This window comes from Vidua macroura, chromosome 4 (assembly GCF_024509145.1).
Source record: "Vidua macroura isolate BioBank_ID:100142 chromosome 4, ASM2450914v1, whole genome shotgun sequence".
NCBI classification, from domain to species: Eukaryota; Metazoa; Chordata; class Aves; order Passeriformes; family Viduidae; genus Vidua; species Vidua macroura.
The window spans coordinates 5,443,349-5,464,424 of NC_071574.1; the positions used below are offsets into that span (position 1 = coordinate 5,443,349).

The 21,076-nt window shown below is 40.0% G+C and overlaps 1 protein-coding gene across 1 annotated transcript; it reads left to right on the plus strand.

Annotated features, from left to right (window-relative positions):
- The first annotated feature begins 1,746 nt into the window (after nucleotides 1-1,746).
- Nucleotides 1,747-20,025, plus strand: USP38 (ubiquitin specific peptidase 38). Its single transcript, XM_053976002.1, has 10 exons — nucleotides 1,747-2,474; nucleotides 3,772-3,907; nucleotides 8,197-8,326; nucleotides 8,579-8,680; nucleotides 11,469-11,627; nucleotides 12,011-12,204; nucleotides 12,747-12,840; nucleotides 13,659-13,765; nucleotides 14,846-16,193; nucleotides 19,681-20,025. Exons 1-10 carry the CDS (start codon nucleotides 1,790-1,792, stop codon nucleotides 19,840-19,842), a joined length of 3,117 nt encoding a protein of 1,038 aa, XP_053831977.1. The 5' UTR covers nucleotides 1,747-1,789; the 3' UTR covers nucleotides 19,843-20,025.
- Nucleotides 20,026-21,076: the final 1,051 nt, after the last annotated feature.

A 21,076-nucleotide genomic window follows, 5' to 3' on the forward strand; every position in this document is an offset into this window, starting at 1 on the left:
GACCTTTGAAAAGTTCTTGTAAAAAAGCCCTTGATCAACACACTTTATACTGGACTGTAATAACTCAGTTAATTGCACAGTGATTTCTAGAACCAGACTTCTGTGAGGAGCAAACAGAAAGCTGAAGGACAGAGGAGCAAAGTTCAAGTCATCTAAGCTGTTTAACTGAGCAATTGAAATAATTTATCAATAGGGGGCTCAATTTTCAGGCCATCTCTGAACTTCTTGGTCGTGTTTTGTTGTTTGACAGCTGTAGTATCTCATAGCTCTCCCTGGAGGGTTTGTGGATCTTTTTTCTTACTCTTAAATCAACGGTGTCTGTTGTCAGCCTAAGCTCCAGCTCAGATTCTGCACCTGTTCCACTTCAGAGACTAGCAGGGATTAATTAGGCTCATTTCCCATACTCTCCTGATGCTGAATTACAGGTATTGCTCAACCACATAGCATGAAGATGCTTTGAGCAACAGCAAACCAAGAAGGCTTTGCCAGCACGTCCAGTGAGCTGGCCTGTCACCAGTGACTGTCACCTACGTCAGCAGTGAGCTGGCCTAAAGGACTTGTTTTGAGTGAGTGGAGTTTGGTGTCCAGTTTGTTTACTGGCAATGATGGTTTTAATTCAATTTGTGACCTTTCTCGTTACCTAGTTGTCAAAGAGCTAACATGGGACAAGGTGATGTATTGAGAGCTCTGAGAAAGGTGATGTACTGAGTGGCATCCCTGCCCATGGTAGGAGGGACTGTAACTAGATGACCTTTTAAGATCCCTTTCAAGCCAAACCATTCCCTGATTCCGTGACTGTATGATTATATTCAGTCTTAGTAATTTGCAGAACTCTTTTTCACTTATTCTCAAAACGTATTGTGGTATGAAAATGCAAAGTACATTAAGAAGATTTGATTGTTGGAAACTGGAGCTAAACGGGGTCAGAAATGAAGGACTACCAGGCTTAAATAAGGATGGGAACACCCTCCCAACAAGCACGTGTGTGCCAGCATTAACTGCTGCTCTGTTAGAGCGCTACTAAAGAGCAAAGGCTTCTCTGAGGAAGCGCTGCTGGTCACAAGCACACCCGTAACTAGCATCCAAAAATGAGCAATAACTAAAGCAACAACTGCCGCTCATCCGACGGGTAATGAAGCAATAAATATACATCCCAGGAGGAGCTTACGGCCGGTACACGCAGGCCGAGGGCGGCCGGCCATCGCCTCATGCGCCAGAGTGTCTCCGTGAGAGAGGACGGAGCAAGCCGGCGGGACCTCGTGAACGCCGGGGGGCAGGTGACAGGCTGGCAACCCGCGCCGACTCTGAATTCTCCGGCTCCTCGGAGCCTCTCCGGGCACCCGAGCCCGTCCCCTGCGGCCCCGCCGAGCCTTTCCCGCCGCGCCGCTCCTCCCGCCCCCTCACGGCCGGACCCCGCCCCCGCCCCGCCCTCGCTCGCCATTGGCCGTCACCAGCGCGGGGGGCGGGGCGGGGCGTGGCTGAGCCGGCGCCTGCGCGATGCCGCCCCCGCCCCCTGCGGACTGGCTTCCCGCTCGCGGGGCTCCGCTTCCGGGTCGGGTCCGGAGTTCGGTCGCCTCCGTCGGGGTCGCCTCAGCCGGGCCGGGGAGCGGGACCGCCGCCGCCGCCCGGGCGAGGGCCGGGCCGGAGCTGCGGGGGCCGCGGGGGGAGCGGCGGCATTGCGCGGCAGGGCGGCGAGAGGGCCGCGGGGAGGCGGCGGCGGCGGCGGCGGCCCCCGCCGAGGCCTGGTCTGGCCCGCCGCCGCCGCCGCTCGGCCGATGCGCTCGGAGCCATGGACAAGATCCTGGAGGGGCTGGTGAGCTCTTCGCACCCGCTGCCGCTGAAGCGGGTGATCGTGCGGCGCGTGGTGGAGTCGGCGGAGACGCCGCTGAGCCAGGCGCAGTGCCGCGCCATGTTCGCGCTCGGCACCCGGCTGGTGCTGCAGGGTCCCGACCCCTTCCAGCGGCAGGTGGGGCGGCAGGTGCTGGACGCCTACGGCCGCTTCCACCGCGCCGAGTTCGAGGCGTTCTTTAACCGCGGGCTCGTTCTCGGCCTCCTGCAGCGCGGCTACGGCGAGCTGAGCAACCGCGACCCCGCCATCCTCGACTACATCCAGGCGGGCCTGCGCCTCATCATGAGCTGCCCCTCGGTGCTGGAGCTCTTCGAGCTGCTGCAGGTGGAGGCGCTGCGGCTGGTGTGCGAGCGGCCGGCGCCGCCGCTCTGCGCCCGCCTCTGCCAGCTGCTGGGCGACTTCCCGCAGTGCCTGCCCCGCGGCAGGAAGCTCTCGCTCGCCTTCTGCCAGCAGCTGGTGCGCAGCATCGCCCACTTCCAGAGCCAGGGCACCCGGGAGGCCGAGCTGCGCCTCTACGTCTCGCAGGTGACCCAGGTCAGCGCGCTGCTCAGGAGCGTCTGGAAGGCCGAGCCCGACACGCTGCTGCCCTCCCTGCAGGAGCTCTTCGCTGTGATCTCCGCCACGGGTGAGCGGGAGCGGCGCGTAGGTTATTCAGAGAAGAGGAGAAGCCTTAGCTTAAGGCTCTCTGCAGGCGTCACCTGGTAACCACTGCTTTCTCACCCGGATACTAAAATGCAACTTCTTGACTGTCGAGAAAGCAAAGCCTTTTTTATTTCCTGTCCTCCCCAAAAAAGCTAGAGGGGGAATAGTGATTTATGTTGCTGCAGAGTAGGATGGTGTTTGGAAAAGCTGCTGATACAGTGCTTTAAATCACATACCGAAATGAGGTTTTGGGTGCCCTATTAAGAAAGATTTAAAACTATCAATAGTAAAATGCATATAAATATCTGAAAGGCTGTTGCCAAGAAGCTGGTGTCAGACTTTGGTGGTGCCCAGCAACATGACAAGGAGCAAAGGCCATAAACTAAAACACAAGTTTCACCTTAACACGAGGAAGAGCTTGTTTAGATTGAGCGTGGCAGAGCACTGGAACAGGCTGCCCATGAAGGTCATGGAATCTCCCTCTCTGGAGGGAGGAAGACCCCACTTGGGTGTGTTCCTGTGTTACCTGCTCCTGCCCCTTGGCAGAGGGGTCAGGCTACGTGGTTTCCAGAGGTCCCTTCCAACACTGTTACTCCAACCCTTCCAGTTCTGCTATTCGATGAAAAGCTGCTCTTTCTTCTTGCTCCTTGGAACTGTTCAACAAATTGGGATTTATAAATATATATAAGTAATATATGTAAAAGCAATATATAAAATTTTAGGAAGCATCCAGTGCCTGAGTAATGGAAATGTGATTGTAAATAGGTCTTTTCTGACTCCTGAAATCTGTGAAGTACTATAATAGTTCCCATTGCAAAGTGCCTTTGCTGTTGAGGCACTTGGGAACTCAACATTGCATTTTGCCATAAGTGGTATGGTTAGCAGAGAGTTGTTGAGATAGGACGTGGGGAATTACCAGCTGCACTAAATTCCTAGGCTTGATAGGAAGCATAATAAACAACTTATGGTACTGCTTTTTAGAAAAATACAAAACCTCCTTCTCAATTCCACTTAGGGTGACGGAGGAAGTAGTTGGCAGATTGTCACTTTCTTGCGTGGTTATGAAATGAACTAAAGAATTCACTGCTGTTCGTTGTCCTTAATTCATTGATACGTTCTAATTTTGCTTTGGTTTGTCATAATAGAATGCAAGATGCAGGATAGATTTATTGTCACTTTTAAACTATGGTAAGATTGTAGGGTAGAACATAAAGCTTACTTTTTTTTCTGTGGGATTTTGTTTTTAGTCCCTTACGTTATGCCATACTCAATTGTTACAGATGCTTCATTCGAGCCTTCTGTTGCACTGGCAAGTCTTGTGCAGCACATACCATTGCAGATGATTACAGTCCTCATCAGGAGCCTTACTACAGATCCTAATGTGAAAGATGCAAGTATGACTCAAGCTCTGTGCAGGTAATGTATTTAATTATGAAGGGAGAGAAGAGTCTCTTTCTTAATCTTGCCTTTCTTGAAGTTGTTACTAAAGTTCCATTAAAAAAAATCAACCAAACAAAAATGTGAGGAAGAGAAACTTTTAAGATGGTCTTCCAAGTCATGCTTTTTGGCATGTTAAGGGTTTAAGGATATATATATATATATATATATATATATATATATATATATATGATGCTGTGGATATTACTGCCATGGTTTCAGTTTAAGGTTGCTGCATTCATTGCTGTTGTGGCTTCCTTCTCCAGCCCTGCTGGGGTGGATGAAGAGGGTTAAATAGAAACTGAGAGGAAACCTGTGTTCCTCTTAGATGACATCTTAAGTGAGGTCTCCTGCCTTATGGAAGATGGCGTAAGTAGGAAATTTCATGGGGTTTAAAGTCAAGCTGAGAAACAAGGCCTTGTTTTCAGAAGATGAACCTTACTGCTTTTCCAAGAGGCAGGGTAGCATTCTTATGTGATGGTATTAACCATCATCTCCTGCTCTGAAGAGAGGAGCCAGTTCAAAATGAGTTTCACTGCTCAGTTTTGAGGGCTTTTTTCCTGCTTAGATATCTTAATGATTTTTTAGAAGGATTCACAGAGAACAACCTCTATTACCCTTTTCACTCAAACCCTCATAGGTTTTTTTGGATGTTCTTTGAATGATAGAGAAATAGAAATTATGTAAAAGCAATTGCATATTATGTTTGTCATTAATCTAACCTTGAGTAAATGTGGTGGCGATGGGTAGCAGTGTAAACAGACTAGGATTCAGATTGCAATCGTGGTTAGTATCTTCAGGTATGTGAATAATAATGATGCAGAAAGATGACAGCGATAGAAGGATGAAAACCTTCAAGTCCTTTTTTTTTTTTAACCCCATTGAAGAAGCTGTTATTGACCACTAAAGGGTAGGAAAATGGGTAATGCAGTTAAACAGGGGACTATTAGAAATTTCTATTGTTTAAACAATAACTTTTAAGAAGCCTTAAACTAAGAGTTCAGTGTCTGCAATATTGTTAATTTTAAGTACATCCATTTGAGCATACTGTAATACTTAAGCATTCATATAGTGTAGTGCTTGAATATCTTGGTGGGTTTTCTCACACTGAAAACATCCCTTGTGTTTTTACAGTAAGTTGAGAAGCTGTATTTGAGTTGCAAACATAATGAAAAGAAGCAGCATTAGTAATACAATTTGGGGTAAGACATATTGTTTAGGGTCTTTAAGAGAATCTCCTTGACTGAAGAAATTTCAGCAAAGCTGTGTTCCCAGTCTAAAGGTTGGAGCTGGGAAATTCAGGATTTGGTCATGCTTATAATTTGCCAGTAATGTGCTGGTGATTAATTTTCAAGTTAGCATAGTTTTAACATTTATGTGGCATTGCTGCACCAAGACAGCATGGTCATATAACTGTAGCTTGAGAACAGCTTTGCTGTGTGCCTCTGCTTAGGGAAGTAATGCAATACTGAGCTTTGGTTACAGTAGGAGCTGTTATTATCAAATAAATACTCTTTTTTTTTGGTACCAGCCATGTAATGGGTGAGTTTTTCTCTTGTTTTTACCTTATTCTTTGAGGTAATGCTCTCTCTTAAGAGCCTCTAGTTTTGTTCCATGGAATAATGTTGATTCAATGGAACCTCATGTCAACACTGCATCCAGTTTAATTTTCTACCTCTGGCAACCCTTTGCAGTTATTACTCTCTTCTGGCTTAGTGAAGCAATTATTAGGAGGTTAATGCAGCTGGAATGTCTGGAGCACCAAATGACTATGCTGTCATCAGGCTTGCAGCATTCCCAGGAGATGCAGAACTCCAGGCACAACAAGGTCTGATGAGAGTTAGCAGAGCTTTGGTGACTGTAAATTAGAGACCTTATTGCTCACTTCCTAATAACATCTGTGGCACTTTCTAAAGTTGAGCACAGAATAGTAAATAACTTATATTTAACAGACTCCTAAATTGAGTTTGTTCAGAGTGGGTGGTACATTAGACACAAGATCGTGTTAGAATTTGGCTTGAGCTGTTTGTGATTGACTCAGCTGTCTCATGAAACCTTACCTGAAGTATCAGTGAGGAAAAGCAGAAAATTGTTGAATCTTTCTGAGGATATATATGGCTACTTTAAGAGTCTACTTCAGAACTCTGGGAGGAAATGAACTGGCTGTACTGAGGATCCTGACAAATATAATGCTTCTTTGCATTTCAACCCAAGTATCTTTGTTAAGAGAAACTGAAAATTTTGCTAGGAAAAACTCCAGATATAACCAGGTGCTCTGTCCTAGTGGAAAAAATGTGAAATTCTGTAAAAGACTTATAATTTATTTGGGGTGCCAGGAAGTCTGAGGATCTTCTGTTGCTATTTTGGGGTTTTTTTTCTAATCTGAGGGACTCATGCCTGAGCTGCCAGATTCTTTGATGTGGTGAAGAAGATATTTTGTGAAAGAAGTCACTGTTCGAGGTTGCACAAATAATTTTTTTTTTTCTATTCAAAGATATCAAAAATACTGTCCTTACTAGGAACACACATGGGTATAAAGACCTGCTGATTTTAGGGTGGTATGAGGGAGAAGGTCCTCTTGAAGCTTTTAAGGTTCTCTTAATCTAGTCAACCCCAAAAAAGCATCCTCTGTTTATATTCATGATCATTATGGCCCATACTAATATCTGCCTAAAAATGCAGTCATTGATTGCAACAGGGTAGAAGCCAAGTAAATGCAACCAAAATACCTGATCTTCACCTACCACATCTAAGATTTGATGCTTTTTGGGACAGTCTCAAGCAGGTCTGCAAGTTCACTTCTGTCTCTTTTTCTGGCTTTTGTTTCTACTCTCAAAATCACTAAGTCTCAGATTAACAGTCAGATGTTTTAGAATAGTAGTTCTGATGTAGGGTTCTACAAAATACTTGTCTAAACAGTTAAGAAAACAATATATTGTCGTTAGGTTTAAATTAGCTGTGAAGATGTTTCTGACTGCTGAAAAATATCAAGCCTACAAATCAAGGAGGGGAAGATTTGAAGATGATTGGTTTATGAGTTGTGGGGTCTGTTTTTTAGGTTAAGGTTATTTCTTCACAGACAAAAACAGCTTGGGCCTGTGTTTTTGAGTCTCTGTTTTAGAGGATATATGGAAAGGTTGCTCAGGATAAATATGTTTGAATTTAACATCTTGAGGAAAGGAGAGCTTTGTGTAAATTCAGAGCACTGATTATGATGTTGTCATGCTTTTTTCCCCAAATTCTTTTTTTTTTTTTTGTAGTAATACAGAAGAAACTTGGTGAGATTTGTTAAAAAGGCAGTTCTAAAGATCTCTTGTTTTAGAGAAACCTATGAATTTTATAGGTGCAGATTCTAAGATATAGACATTATAACTTGTCTCAATATCTGTCCACTCTTGTGGTAGACAGTTTTTATTTCCACCTAATTAGTCCTGCTTCATCTTGTTTGAAGAAAGGAATCTTGTGGACAATTAAAAAAAAGTCAAAATATTGCCAAGTAAAATCTCAGAAGAACAAAGCCTAGATTTCATGTTTTAGCTGGCACTCCCTTACAGTATTGTCTGTGTCTTAGAATTGTTTCAACTCATCTGCTTGTCTGCCTTAAGGATCAGTATAAATTGACTATTAATTGAAAATACCTCTGTTTTCTGTTCCTGATATTTCACTGTATTTTCTAGGCACGGGAGGCCCCTTCACTTTTTTCTTAGCTCAAGCGAAATGCTCCCTTTTGAGATGTATGCAGACCCAAGACTGCTCAATGTATTTAAAATTACTAGATTTTACCCTTCATTTAGAGTGTTTGAGTTGGCTTCCAGCAGTGTAGCTGTAAGTTGAAGAGGCTTCCTTAGTAGTCAGTTTTGGTCTGCATTGGAGTAAAAGGTGTTAGAGGGGAGGTTACCAGGTACAGGCACTTTTTCAGCAGTAAGTTTTTGCCATATGTTACCTCAATGTCTATAAAGTCAGGGTGCATTTTCTAGACCAACAAGAAACAATACAAAAAAATATTGACTTTTTTATGATAACATATTTCTGGGGATGCATATTTACTTCAAATGTATTAAATAATAAATCATTATTAATTTCAGAGTTAAATGACTTGAGATATAATCAAAATTAATTTACCACTTGCCCAACATTCCTTCATTACTTATTGTGAGTCTTATTGCATAAGCACGTTGCAAGCTAATATAGAGTATCTTTTTTGTTGAGATTAAAGTTAGTGGCATATTGATTTTTTTTATATTTTTTGTTCTCCTCTTGCCTTGCAGAATGATTGACTGGCTGTCCTGGCCTCTGGCTCAGCATGTGGAAACATGGGTGATTGCACTGCTGAAAGGATTGGCTGCAGTCCAGAAATTTACCATCCTCATTGATGTCACTCTGCTTAAAATTGAATTGGTATGTTGGGCAAAAGCATTCAAAACTGAGGGAGAGGGAAAGGAATTGCTACCAGCTATGCAATTGTGTACCATCCTTTTTATTGTAACATACAGTGTCTTCTTACTCTGCAAATATGTAAATGCATCTATAGCTGTCACTTGCATCTAATGATTTTGTCTGTTTCAAATGGCTGTGTGTTGGAAGATTTGTTTTTGTGTTTACTGATATTTTACTTTGCAGATTCACTGAAATAAATATGGGTTTTTTTAGGTCTTTAATCGACTTTGGTTTCCTCTAGTGAGGCCTGGTGCCCTTGCTGTCCTTTCCCACATGTTACTTAGTTTCCAGCATTCTCCAGAAGCTTTTCATTTGGTGAGTTACTAAATAACCGTTTTTCAGTGCTTTGAATTGTCACTCTCTGTGTCATTTCTGAAATGGGTGTATAGAGCAACAGAATTGATGTGCTTGGTTTTTGTGTGTTGGAAGGTCCTAGAATCAGGTTCCTGTGGTTACAGGAAGGCTTTTTAGCTTCCAGATTCAACCACTTCATATATAACTGCAAGCAAGCATTGTCCTTCCTTGTATGTATCTGTTTCTGGCAGGAGTATCTGGGCACCACATTTTGACTGCATGCTTCTGGAAATCCATTTTATGTGTGTGAAATTGGCTGATAAAGTTGGATAGCAAGTAGGTTTTTGAGGACAGCTGTTTGGGGAAAACAGGTAACAGTGATAAAGCAGTGATACATAAAGCAGTGATAATCTGCTTTATGTAACCTGGTCACCCTGAATAGGCTCAAGACCAAGAAGTACTTAACTTCCAGAAAGCTGTGCTTGTCTGTGTCAGTGTTCATGGCAAATTAAAGGTCACCATACTTAATGACCCCTTTTCAAAATGCATTCCATTAGTTAAGGGCATAGATAGGAGGGTGTGACAGTGACTGTTTGTATTGATACAGCAAGGTGTTCCCACGCTTGGTGTTCAGCTTAAATTTTAGGAGAAGTGTCTGAGATTCAATAGTAACAGCCTGGCACATTGTTTCTAAGCTGTTGCCAAGGCTCTGAAAGGATATCAAGCCCTTTGTTTAATGTCAGAGTAATTGGCTTTTGCCCGTTACGTTGGTTTTTAACGAGAGATCTCTGAAGTTTCTCCACTGCCCTGATCTTGTCTTAGGATAGAAATTTGAGTTACAATTAAAAGCTTTGAATATCCCCAAACATAAATATTTCATCTATTTTTCTGTCTTGCTTTTCTTCTTTTTTCCTGAGACAAAACATGAGAAAAAATGTAAAATATGAGATAGCCTATTGTAGAGAGAGGAATTTGATTTACCAGAGAATATTTCTATTGGAGGCTGCATGCTGTACTGCATAAACACCTCCCTGCAAGATTTCATGACCATTTTTTGCTCCATTTTAAACAATTTTCTTCTTTCACTATCATTTTTTGTACTACTACCATTTAATATTCTGTACTATCTTCCTCCACTTTAAGTGCTTGTTTACTTTTTTAATAACAAATGGTCTGATTATGAACGTGTCAAATGCACATTTGATAAATAGAAATGAATTTACTTGGTAATGCATCTGAAATTACGTTCCCCCTCCTTACACTTGAGCATCATTAGCATAAATTAGATATTTTTGTAGCAGAAGCAGTCTTGTACTTATGATGTAGAACTTATGATCATCAAAAATCTGCTGGTATATAAAAGTTTAATGCAACCTCAAGCCAGAAGAGAGAATTCTGTGTGTATTCGAAGTGTAACTTCCAGTATTATCCAGCCTGCAGAATTTGACTCTCTTTGACAGAACTGAGACCTATACTTTTTCTTCCCATGTGCCTGTCTATGCAGAATTATCATATCTCAGATCTACTTGATACAAAGCTCCTTCTTGGACCTCAGTAGTTGCTTTCTCATTGCTGTGTACCAACATTTATAAAGTGGAAGATGGGATTTTTTTTCATTGCAATAGCTTTCAGTATTGACTTGTGGTACAGTGAACACTTCATCTTTGTGTTTTTATTTTTAAACAGTGGATATCTTGCTTACCTAAAGAGCAAGGTTTATTTATCAGAGATGTAAAAATATTTTTTATACCCGGAGAATAACCAATATTTGGAAAAGTGACAAATCTGTATTTTGCACTTAGCCCTTTTTACTTTGGTGTTTTGAACTGTATCAGTTCTTGGTATACAGTTATACAATTGGTATACCTTCCTCAGATTCCTATATTCTTATGATTCCTGTTCTGTATTTTATGCCTTTAGCTTACAAATTGTTTGGTAGTAATTCATGATGAGAAATTATTCTATCAACTTCTTTCACAGTTAATCAATCTTAATCGCTGGGCAACTGGCAAAGGTGTCTGAAATACTTTGGTTCACAGTGAGAAGTCCCCCTCTTTGTAAATTGCTTTGAAGTAAATTTCCACTTGATGTCTTAAGGCTAATGTCTCATGCTTTTAAAAGTAGAGAGCTGTGCTGAAGAAGAAAAAGGACATGAAGTAAACATTTCTGATTCTAGTCTGACCCAATTTAAAGTAGTCCTGAATCTGAACTAAGTCTCAAAGAGATTACTATAGCTGTGGTAAACTTTCAGCTTGTAGTAAATGACATGGTCGTGGTTTACGGAGCTGAGCTGCCTCACTAGGTGGAGCTATGGGCCAGTTTCCTTCTTGTAGGAATAGCAAGAATGTATTCATTGGCTCCTGAGTCCAAGCATTAGATTCTGTTAAAGGAAAATTTAGAGGTTTGTTTTAAAAACCGTATCTGTGAAATAAGAACAAGATGCTAAACTGTTAGTGGTGGCACAAAAGCAAACTGCAGTTAATATCCTTAATAAGATGAGTACTTTTGGACACTTGACTGTTTAAAAACCTTAGCATGCACCTTTTAAGTTCATAAAGTTCCTTTTAACACTTTCTATGTGAGCTAAAGAGAGCATTGAATAGTTAATTGTGCTGCTTGAAAATTGTCATGTGTAAAGATTAATGTACATTATTGTTTCTCAACCACTTCTTATTTAATAACAAAAGATCCCCTGTCATTTGGCATGTATAAACTAATGAAGTTCAATGAAGTATTTTGTAGAAGGAAAAAAAACAATGAGAAAATGCAGTTAACGCCTTTTTGTTTGTTTCTTTGTTTTCCCATTCAGATTGTCCCACACGTGGTCAGTTTGGTTCACTCCTTCAAAAGAGATGGCTTGCCTTCCAGTACAGCCTTTTTGATGCAGTTGACTGAGTTGATACACTGTATGATGTATCATTATTCAGGTTTTCCAGAGCTCTATGAACCCATTCTGGAAGCTATTAAGGTACATTAGGAATGTTAAGAGTGTGGAATGTTTTTTCCTTTTCCCAGATGTGAATCTGTAGTTCCACAGATCCAAATTCTTTAGAATTTGGAAATGGAATTAGAATTAGAGCTTCCACATGGAGAAAAGAGCTAACTACATAATCTCATATCAGACCTATGTTTGAAACATAAAATAAGTGTAAAGCTTTGAAGGAGAAGGTTGGGGGGAGGGAAGGGAGCAAGGGCAGGGGGGCTGTTGTATCTCCTAGGCTATCAGGGACAGCAGGAAGACCTTGAATGAGAACTGGGGAGCAGGGGAAGATACAATACTGCTGAATGGCAAGACCTGTGGTAGAAGCAAATAAAGAAACCTATTAAGCATGTTAAATGTTTCTCTTGTAGGATATGCCCAAGCCCACTGAAGAGAAGATTAAGTTGATCCTCAGTCAGAGTGCCTGGACTTCTCAATCCAGTTCTTTGCCATCTTGTTTATCTAGACTTTCTGGAAAATCTGAAACTGGGAAGACAGGCCTAATAAATCTAGGAAATACTTGCTACATGAACAGTGTTATTCAGGCACTTTTTATGGCTACAGAGTAAGTGCTTCTTAACAGCTCTTTTCATTGCAAATAATTCTTGCAGTTAGTGCATTCTTGATTTTCACAGATTAGTAACATGTGCTGGGGTCTCTCACCTTGCTAGAGCAGAGTGGCTTGTTTTGCACTCAGTTGCTGATTGCTTTTTTTTCAAGTTTAGCTCTGGAAACTGCAATTTTAGCCACTAAAAATCCTGATCCTTCTGCCCAGTGTCAAAAGACGAGTCCTTTTTTCCTCACTGTCCTTGCTCACTGCTGTATTGTAAACGCTTTTGGTGATGCTTTTGTTATAATCTGGAAGGGTAATTTAAAAAGTCTGTCTGTATCCCATTCCTACCCATTTAAATGTTTAAAGACATAGGTATTTTGCAGTGTTAATTCTTACCATACAGTAATTTTATATCTGCACTAGAGCTGAGTTCCAGTATTAAAGGGAAGTGTTATGTGTTTTGCTTTCTTTCAATTTGAAGTACTTATCTGAGCTGGAATGATAACTGCATTGTTAGAATGTTAGCAAGGAAACTGATGTCTCTTTCATTTCAGTTTCAGAAGACATGTTTTATCTCTGAATCTAAATGGCTGTAATTCCCTAATGAGAAAATTACAGCATCTTTTTGCATTTTTGGCCCATACCCAGGTATGTCAGTTTTTCATCTGCTTTTCTTTAAGCTTCGATCTATATACCAAAATTGAGAAACAAACTTGATGCCATTGGAGTCCTCTGGAGCATTTCAAGTATAAATATTATAGTTTTGTATGGGAATCAGTCTGCCTTCGAATGCTCAGATGGTGTGGATGGACTTAGGAAATACACATTTCTCTAGGTGGAAGATGTTGGCATTTTGTTGTTTTTATTGATAGGTTTTCTTTGAGAAGCAAGAAAGAAAAAACTCCAAATAAGGCCTGAGTTGATATACAAGCTGATTTTATGTATCTTTCTAGGGTAAACTGTGGCCTTCTTCATTGATTCTTACACTAAATTTTATTGTTGTTCAAATTCTGATGTGAACATTATTAGCTGTTCAAAACATTTTGCTAATGCTGGAAGGGCACAGGACACTTCTGTTCTCTTTGAATAATAGCAATAAACTTGTGAAGAGGATGAGACTGGATCAGCTTCAAAATAAATGGGTACTTACAAAGTACTGGTGTTCTGAAGAAAGCAAACAGGTTTTTTAACTCACCAGCAAGAATGGTAGCTGCTAAAATACCTGGCTTGTACTCACTAAACATTAATATTTGCCAGCAGGATAAACTATTTTTATCTTTGTACCAGAGGTGATTGCCACAAAATAAATGGCTCTCCCTTAAGTTGTTTAAATGTTTGTGTACCTTGTGTTTGATTCAGCTACTCTGGGATAATGTAGTCCATAGTTCAGCTGTTTCTATTAAAATAATATAACCAACTTTTTAAGTTGTTCCTATGTAACCTTGCCTGTTGTCTCACTTGAACAGAGGGAGGCATATGCTCCTAGAATTTTCTTTGAAGCTTCCAGACCACCATGGTTCACCCCTCGATCCCAGCAGGATTGTTCAGAATATCTCAGATTCCTGCTAGACAGGTATGGTTATGATGCCATTAATGGGAATGAATCTACAGCTTTACCACATAATGTTGAACTCTTAGGAGCAGTTGTGTAACAGTTCCACTGCATGAGTGGGGATCAGGAATTTTCAGCCTCGTTCCTGTCTTTCTCTGGTTTTCTGTATAGTCTACAAACTACTTTTCTTCATGGATTTAGTCTGTAGTGAAGTCTGGATGCCATCTTGAAGCCACATAATTGAGAACAGGTTATGGTGGTAACAATGTGCCACTTTTATAAATCTAAACATGGGTATTATGTTCAAGCTGTGGTCCTGTTGTTAAATTAATGTAGTTGGTGAAAGCAGTTTAGTTGTGCTTCTGGAATTTCGTGTTGGTGGAGACAGCTGTGTTTCTTACAAGGCCAGTACATCACAAAGAGACGTACGTGTCTTTATAACCAGTTAATTAAGCAAGCAAATTAACTGTGGCAGAGATAAATCAGTAATACCTAAATTTATTAATAACCCTCTTTATTTTTGGCTTGTTAAATGGGGCTTAAGCAATATTACTTTAAGACACATTCCGCTTCTGGAGAAATTTATCTCAATAGTGAAATAGTGTTCTCTCATTTTTTTTCCCCGTGTTTTGGGTTCCTCTTTTGGTTTGGATTTTCTTGCTGCAGAACTTTCCTGGGTGCAGAATTCTGACATTTTCTTTGGAAATAGTCTGGCAGTAGACAAATAGTTACTTTTTCTCTTACAAAGTCTGACATACAGGCCCAGTCAACTCGAGAGCTGATTCATTAACACAGTGTAATGGTAAATAATGAAAACATTGTTAGGTTTCTTTGATATTTGCCAGTTCTTTCAATATATCCCTTGTGTTCTGTTGTATATAATGAGACCCACAAAAAATGCATTTGTGACACTTGTACTCTGTTTTGGAACTCTATACTTCAGCTTCCTTATACAAAAAAATAATAAACAGATTTTTTAGTGTAAGACACTTTAGCAACTTAACCATCTATATTTTTTAGCTGGAAAAAGATCTGAAGTACTGTGGCAATATTGGAAAATAGCACAGTTACTTGGATTTATTTTTCTTTATTTGTCTTCAGGTTGCATGAAGAAGAGAGAACTTTGAAAGCATTGTCTTCAGCCAAGAGTTCTGAAAGTCTTACGACTGACAAGTCCCAGGCACAAGAAACTGCCCATAAAACACAAGTATTTACTGAAGCACCTTGTATGGGAAGTGAAGAAAGAACTCTGATAGAGAAGATGTTTGGAGGAAAATTGAAGACTAGCATATGCTGTTTGAACTGCAAAAGTATGTCTCAAAAGGAAGAAGCTTTCACAGATCTCTCTTTGGCTTTCTGTCCCCCAACTTCCTTAGAGAATGTTGACCCAAAATGCATAGAGCACTCTGAAGTGAAAGATGACTACATGATGCAAAGTAATACTGCAGCAACCAGTCCTGCTGCAGAAACACCTCTCAGTAATTTGGAAGTAAATCACGGATGTGACACAATAATGAATGAAGGAACCGTAGAAGATTTTACCAGTGAGCCAAGCCCTGAGAACACCACAATTTCTGAACTCAAAGTTGAAAATAATGGGGATATGTCTCAGAGTCTAGTAGGTAAAAATACCCTGTCAGTTACAGACTTACTCAATTATTTTCTGGCACCTGAGATCCTTAGTGGAGACAACAAATATTATTGTGAAAAGTGTGCCTCTCTACAGAATGCTGAAAAAACTATGCAGATCATTGAGGAACCTGAATACCTCATCCTCACTCTTTTGAGATTTTCATATGATCCAAAGTGTCACATAAGGCGCAAAATCTTGGACAATGTTTCTCTACCACTTGTATTGGAACTGCCAGTGAAAAGAGCAACATCCCCTTTAGCTGTTGTTTCAGGAGGCTGGTCTGTTGGTGTGGAGATTTCTGATACTGGAGAAAACCTTGCTAAAAAACTGAAGCCTTCTGGTGCTGATGAAGTGGCCTGCCCACAACTGGTGCCCTATGTGTTGAGCTCTGTGGTGGTGCATTCTGGTGTATCCTCTGAAAGTGGACATTATTATTCATACGCTAGAAATGTTACTGGGTCAGGGCCTTCAGGGCTCTGCCACCAGTCTACAGCCCTTTCTTTAGTTTCTCCTCAGGATAAGTTGTTTACAGAGGAGAGTCCTTGCACTGTTGTAGAAAATGAGCTGGACACTGAGATGCCAAGAGAATGGTTTCTGTTCAATGACAGCAGAGTGACATTTACCTCATTTCAGTCAGTCCAGAAAATCACCAGTAGATTTCCAAAGGACACTGCTTATGTTCTGTTTTACAAAAAGCAGAACAGCACCTGTGGCTTCAACACCAATCCAGCAAATGGCCTCTGGGTAAATGGAGACCCTCCTCTACAAAAAGACCTCATGGATGCAATTACAAAAGATAACAAACTATACTTGCAGGTAAGATGGAAATTTTGTGTAAAGGGTGTCTCCTCCTCTAGCTAAAACAGCTAAGACAAGGAAACTAAGCAAAGTCTAGATGAGAGAAGATTGTCTTTGTTTCTCCTTTGTGTGAAGGGTGTCTCCTCACAAAAGGGAGTCTAAAGGAAAGAACAAGGTAGCTTTTAAGTATTCTGCTATATTAACCTTATAAATCATCAGTCTGGCTTCATCTTGGTGTTGCTGGACAGGTTTTGTTGTAAGGTTGTCACTGTTAGATGGGAAATATCAAGGAAAATGGCATAAACTCATTTCAGTTTAAACTTTGAGTGGATATGCTTGTATAGTTCGTTTAACAACTTGTCATTCCATATGTGAGAGACTTGAAACAGTTCAAACTTTCATTGCCTTTACTGAATTACAAGAGTGGCTTAAGTTTACTTAAAAACTTCTAAGTGGTGTTCTTACTAGTGCATTTTCATTTGTAGTGAAGTTTGACTTACAAAACTGTTCTTACCCAAATGCTGGAACAACTGAAAGGATGACCAAATGTGGGTGACTGGATTCCATTTTCCCTTTGCTGCCTATGCCATATCCTCTGGGACCAGCACTTCCAGCAGCACACTCCCTGTGGTCTGAGAACTTCACCTAGCTGTGGCAGTCTTTTGTTTGCTGTTGAAAAAACCCCAGTGTTCTCCACACTTCAATATGTTTTTCTTAGAGCATTGCTGCTTTTTTTTTTTTTTTTGATGTTCTAGGAGTAAAAGTATGTTTTACTGTGGGCTCTTTAATGGGTTAAGCTGTTCCTATAAGGGCTATAGGCCAACTCAAATTAGAAGAACTGGGTAAATTTAACTTAGAAAAAATGAGCTGAATCTCACTGTGGAAAATCTGCTGCAGGTATTTTACAAACATGAACAGGAAAACTGAGAGCTTAAATTGCAACTCTCTTGTTACTTTCAAGCTGCTTGGTTAAAGCATTTATATCCTGTCTGTCTCTGCTTATGTGCCACGTCTCATCTTGACTTTCTCTTGGCTTCTGTAGTGGCAATCTCTGATCACAGAATCAAAGAATAGCTTGGGTTGGAAGGGGCTTTTAAAAGCCATCTAGTCCAACCCCTGCCATGAGCAGGGACATCTTCAGCTAGACCAGGTTACTCAAAGTCCCATCCTGCCTGGCCCTGAATATTTCCAGGGATGGGGCATTTACCACCTCTGGGTAAACCCCAAAACTCATTCCTTTTGTCTAGTCTAACTCTACCCTTGCTTAGTTTAAAATCCTTGCCCTATTTGTTATTTGGTGAGTTATTTCCTTTTGTAATTATAATTGTCTCAAAATTAAAAATATTTTCAAAACATATTATTTTTGTTTGCTTTCTAGGGTTTTCTTTTTTGTTTTTAGATCTTTACCTACCTTTCACTTTTGAATTCTTCAGTATTGGCTTTTTTTTTTTTTTTGTAGTGTTTTATTAATCTCAGAGTTTCTGAGCTCCTGACCTTTTCTTATTTTAATTGAGACTCATTACAAGTGCTTGGTTACTGTTTTTCTGAAATTAATGCTAATACTGTGATTCACTGAATTAGATTATTCTCATTTTAAGATGCCATATTTCACTGTTGGTTCAGAGTTCTAAATTAATGTTTTCCAGCTAAGTTAAGAATATATTTTTCTGTCCTGAGAAGGCCTTTAATTTTCAAAAGATATGTTCAAAATAATTCTGTATCTTACTGCTTTTGTTTTGCTATTGCATATCTGTTTACCACATGGTAAATGAAGATGTTTTCAGTATAAATAACTAAACCTGTAATATGGGTACCTCCCACTCTATTTAAAACAAATTTTAAAACCCTTACTGCAAACAAACGGAAAGCAAGGGAGAATGCCCTTCATTATTCTGAGTCCAGAGAACTGTACTGACTATCAAGTTTTACTTACCTAATGTAGTACTTGTGGAGATAAATATAACAACTTGAAAACATTAAATGTTTTTAGAAATAAGGCTATTGCTTGTAAAAACACCAGTGCTATAAGGTAAACAGTTTGGTAATGTACTTTTTGAACTAACCAGGCTATTTATGCAAGGTCTGCTGTTTTAATCAAAATCTGTGGTTGATTTCTGCTACTACAAGTTTTTAATATTTCCTTGTTATTACTAGTAAACATCCATAGTTTTTAGTGTGTTATAAAGTTAGCCAGATACTTACAACTCCACATATTGCTGGAGATAGCATAATACTGCCTTGAGGAATATGACCAACACATCTGTGTAGACAGTGTCCTCCAAATATCTTAATTTTGAAAATGAGTATGCACGTCAGTCCTTAGTAGCATACAATAGTTACAGACTTAGGCTGTGTTTTTGAAAAGGGCAAAATAATTTAAACTCACAAGATCTACTTTTAGCAACTGTGAAAGTAGTTGGACAAGAGTTGAGTTTAATGGTTTCATGGTAGTATAATACAGTCAGGGAGAAATTGAGGGTGACCCCTGTAGTTAATAAAACGCTGTTCTAAAGTTTGCTCCCATTGCCTTTAAGGAGGTGTGTGGTGATGAAGTGTCATGTGAAGGCAGCTATAGGTATGAGCATTAGCACTGGAACACTTTCAGTTTGTTGCCAGGTCCACTGTCTTTTCCTGTTAGCCCTCCAGAGCCAACATCTGCCTTCTCCCCCTCAATTTTTGAAGCTCTTGGCCAGTTTGAGAAAGGTATACTAAAGATAGAAAATTGCTGCAGGGTTTATTGAACTAGTTGGCCAGAGACAAAATAGAGCATGGTACGTCTAATGAGGGAAAAGTGTGTGCTCAGTCCCTTTCTTAGATGTCTTAAGAAGCCTCAGGAGCATTCAGCTGAAAAAGCTGCTGGCATGAGGCAGAGATTTCATGCTCCTTCCCCTTGTGCAGGTGCGTTTTCCAGCGGTGGACTCTCATTTTTATGAAGTGCTTGAGAGTTGCAGAGACTTGCTACGTTATAACAGTTAGCATAGCAATAATAATTGAAAGCTGATAAGCTGCAGTGAATAGAAACTAGATAGCTTGTCCATCTTTTGGCCTTTTATTTGAGTATATTGTTACTCTATGCAGTTGATGGAGTGGAATGAAAAAATGTCTTTAAAGTAACGAACATTGATATAAAGGTTTTACCTTTTGACTTTGCAACCAAGAACAAGAGCATATGAAAATTGCTAGGATGAAAATTTATATGAAACATATATCAAAACATGTTTTGTTAACTTCTCATCAGCAGTCTCATTTTTTAGTGGCATCCCATGTTGCTATAAAATACAATTTTAGCATGAACTCAGAATGATTTACTTTTGTTTCACTTACACTTACTGACAGTCAGCGAAATTGTACATCTTAGGTTGGCTGCGGATGTTCAACTTGAAAGTTCAGCAAAGCTGTTCACTAGAAATTAGTGATGCTGCTTTAAAAAAAAAGGGCATCAAGGGCATGAGATTGTGGGTTGGGTTTTTTTTTTTTTTTAATTGTCTTTATTCTTTCATTTCAGGAGCAAGAGCTTAGTGCTCGAACACAAGCACTTCAAGCTGCCTCAGCCTCTTGCTCTTTCCGACCCAATGGATTTGATGACAATGATCCCCCGGGAAGTTGTGGGCCGACAGGCGGAGGAGGAGGGGGTGGGTTCAGTACCGTCGGTAGATTGGTCTTTTGACTGTGAAGACAACCTGGAATACACTGGTTCCAAAGCAGCCTAGTACTGCTGAGGACAAATAAAATACTGAACTCTGTCGGAGTTGTACCAGGCTTTGAGACTGGATCCTTGTCCAAAAGCAAATATTAGTGGTTTTTTGGTTATGTTTTATTGGAAATAAATAAGCGCATAATGGAAAAAAAACCTACCTCTTAAAAGTTCAGTTGCTTTCATAGTAAGATATGCTTGCCCAAAAACGAGAAAATTAAGATAAGATTTTTTAAAGTAAATGCTAATGACGTTGCATTAAACTGAACAAAATGCACTTACATCAGTTTCTCTTGTCCTCATCCACTGAATGAAGAAAGTTCATTTTTTATTCTGATGGTGTTGCTTCATGTGGAAAGCCGTTTTCAGATGGGCTAAACTGCATCTGTAGTTTCTCACCTACTGCTTATTTTCAATACAATACCTGTGTGGATTTTCAGAGATGATGCCAGTTGTAATAAAGGCAATAACTTAAATAGTATTATGATACAGTACTTTCCAGGTTAAAAATTATTCAGTCCATTTCCAGTGTAACTGAAAAGAAAAAAATTATAAATATTTGCTGACTTGTTATCCAAAAAAGTGCATGTTGTGTAGGAGCAATGTTTTTAAATAGAAATTGTTAACTCAGTAGCATTTCTAATTGTTTTGAGGATTTTAAAATTTTTTCAGGGAATATATCTGCTGAGTATTGGAAAGGAAGTGATTCTGTATGTGCCTTGCAGTACTGTAACTTAAACTCTCTGAGGTTGCAGAAGATGAGAAAAATGTCTTAGTAGTCAATTATTTTTTTGTCAGCATTAGAAATCATGACATTTATAGAAAGCTTTTAGGTTTCCAGAAGTTAAAATCTGTTAGTTTGAAATGCAGTAAGTGTTGCCCTTCATTTTTTGATTAAAAAATACACATACATACCTAGCGATCTATAACTTTCATGGCCTGTACTGCTGGGAAAAAACTGACCTCCTCATAAAAACGGGGCTAAACTTCTGTGAAGTCACAGAAAATCTTCCTCTATTGGTCTTTGCTGAGGATCTTTGCTTATGAGAGTCTTTTGAAGTTTTGCCTTCGAGTTTTGCTGGTAGTGAGAACTTTCTGGTGAGTTCAGGATTTTTTTGGGGGGTTTTTTTGGGGGGGTTTTTTTCTGGTTTTTTTGGGGGTTTTTTTGTGGGTTTTTTTTTTTTTTTTTTTTGGTTTTTGTTTGGGT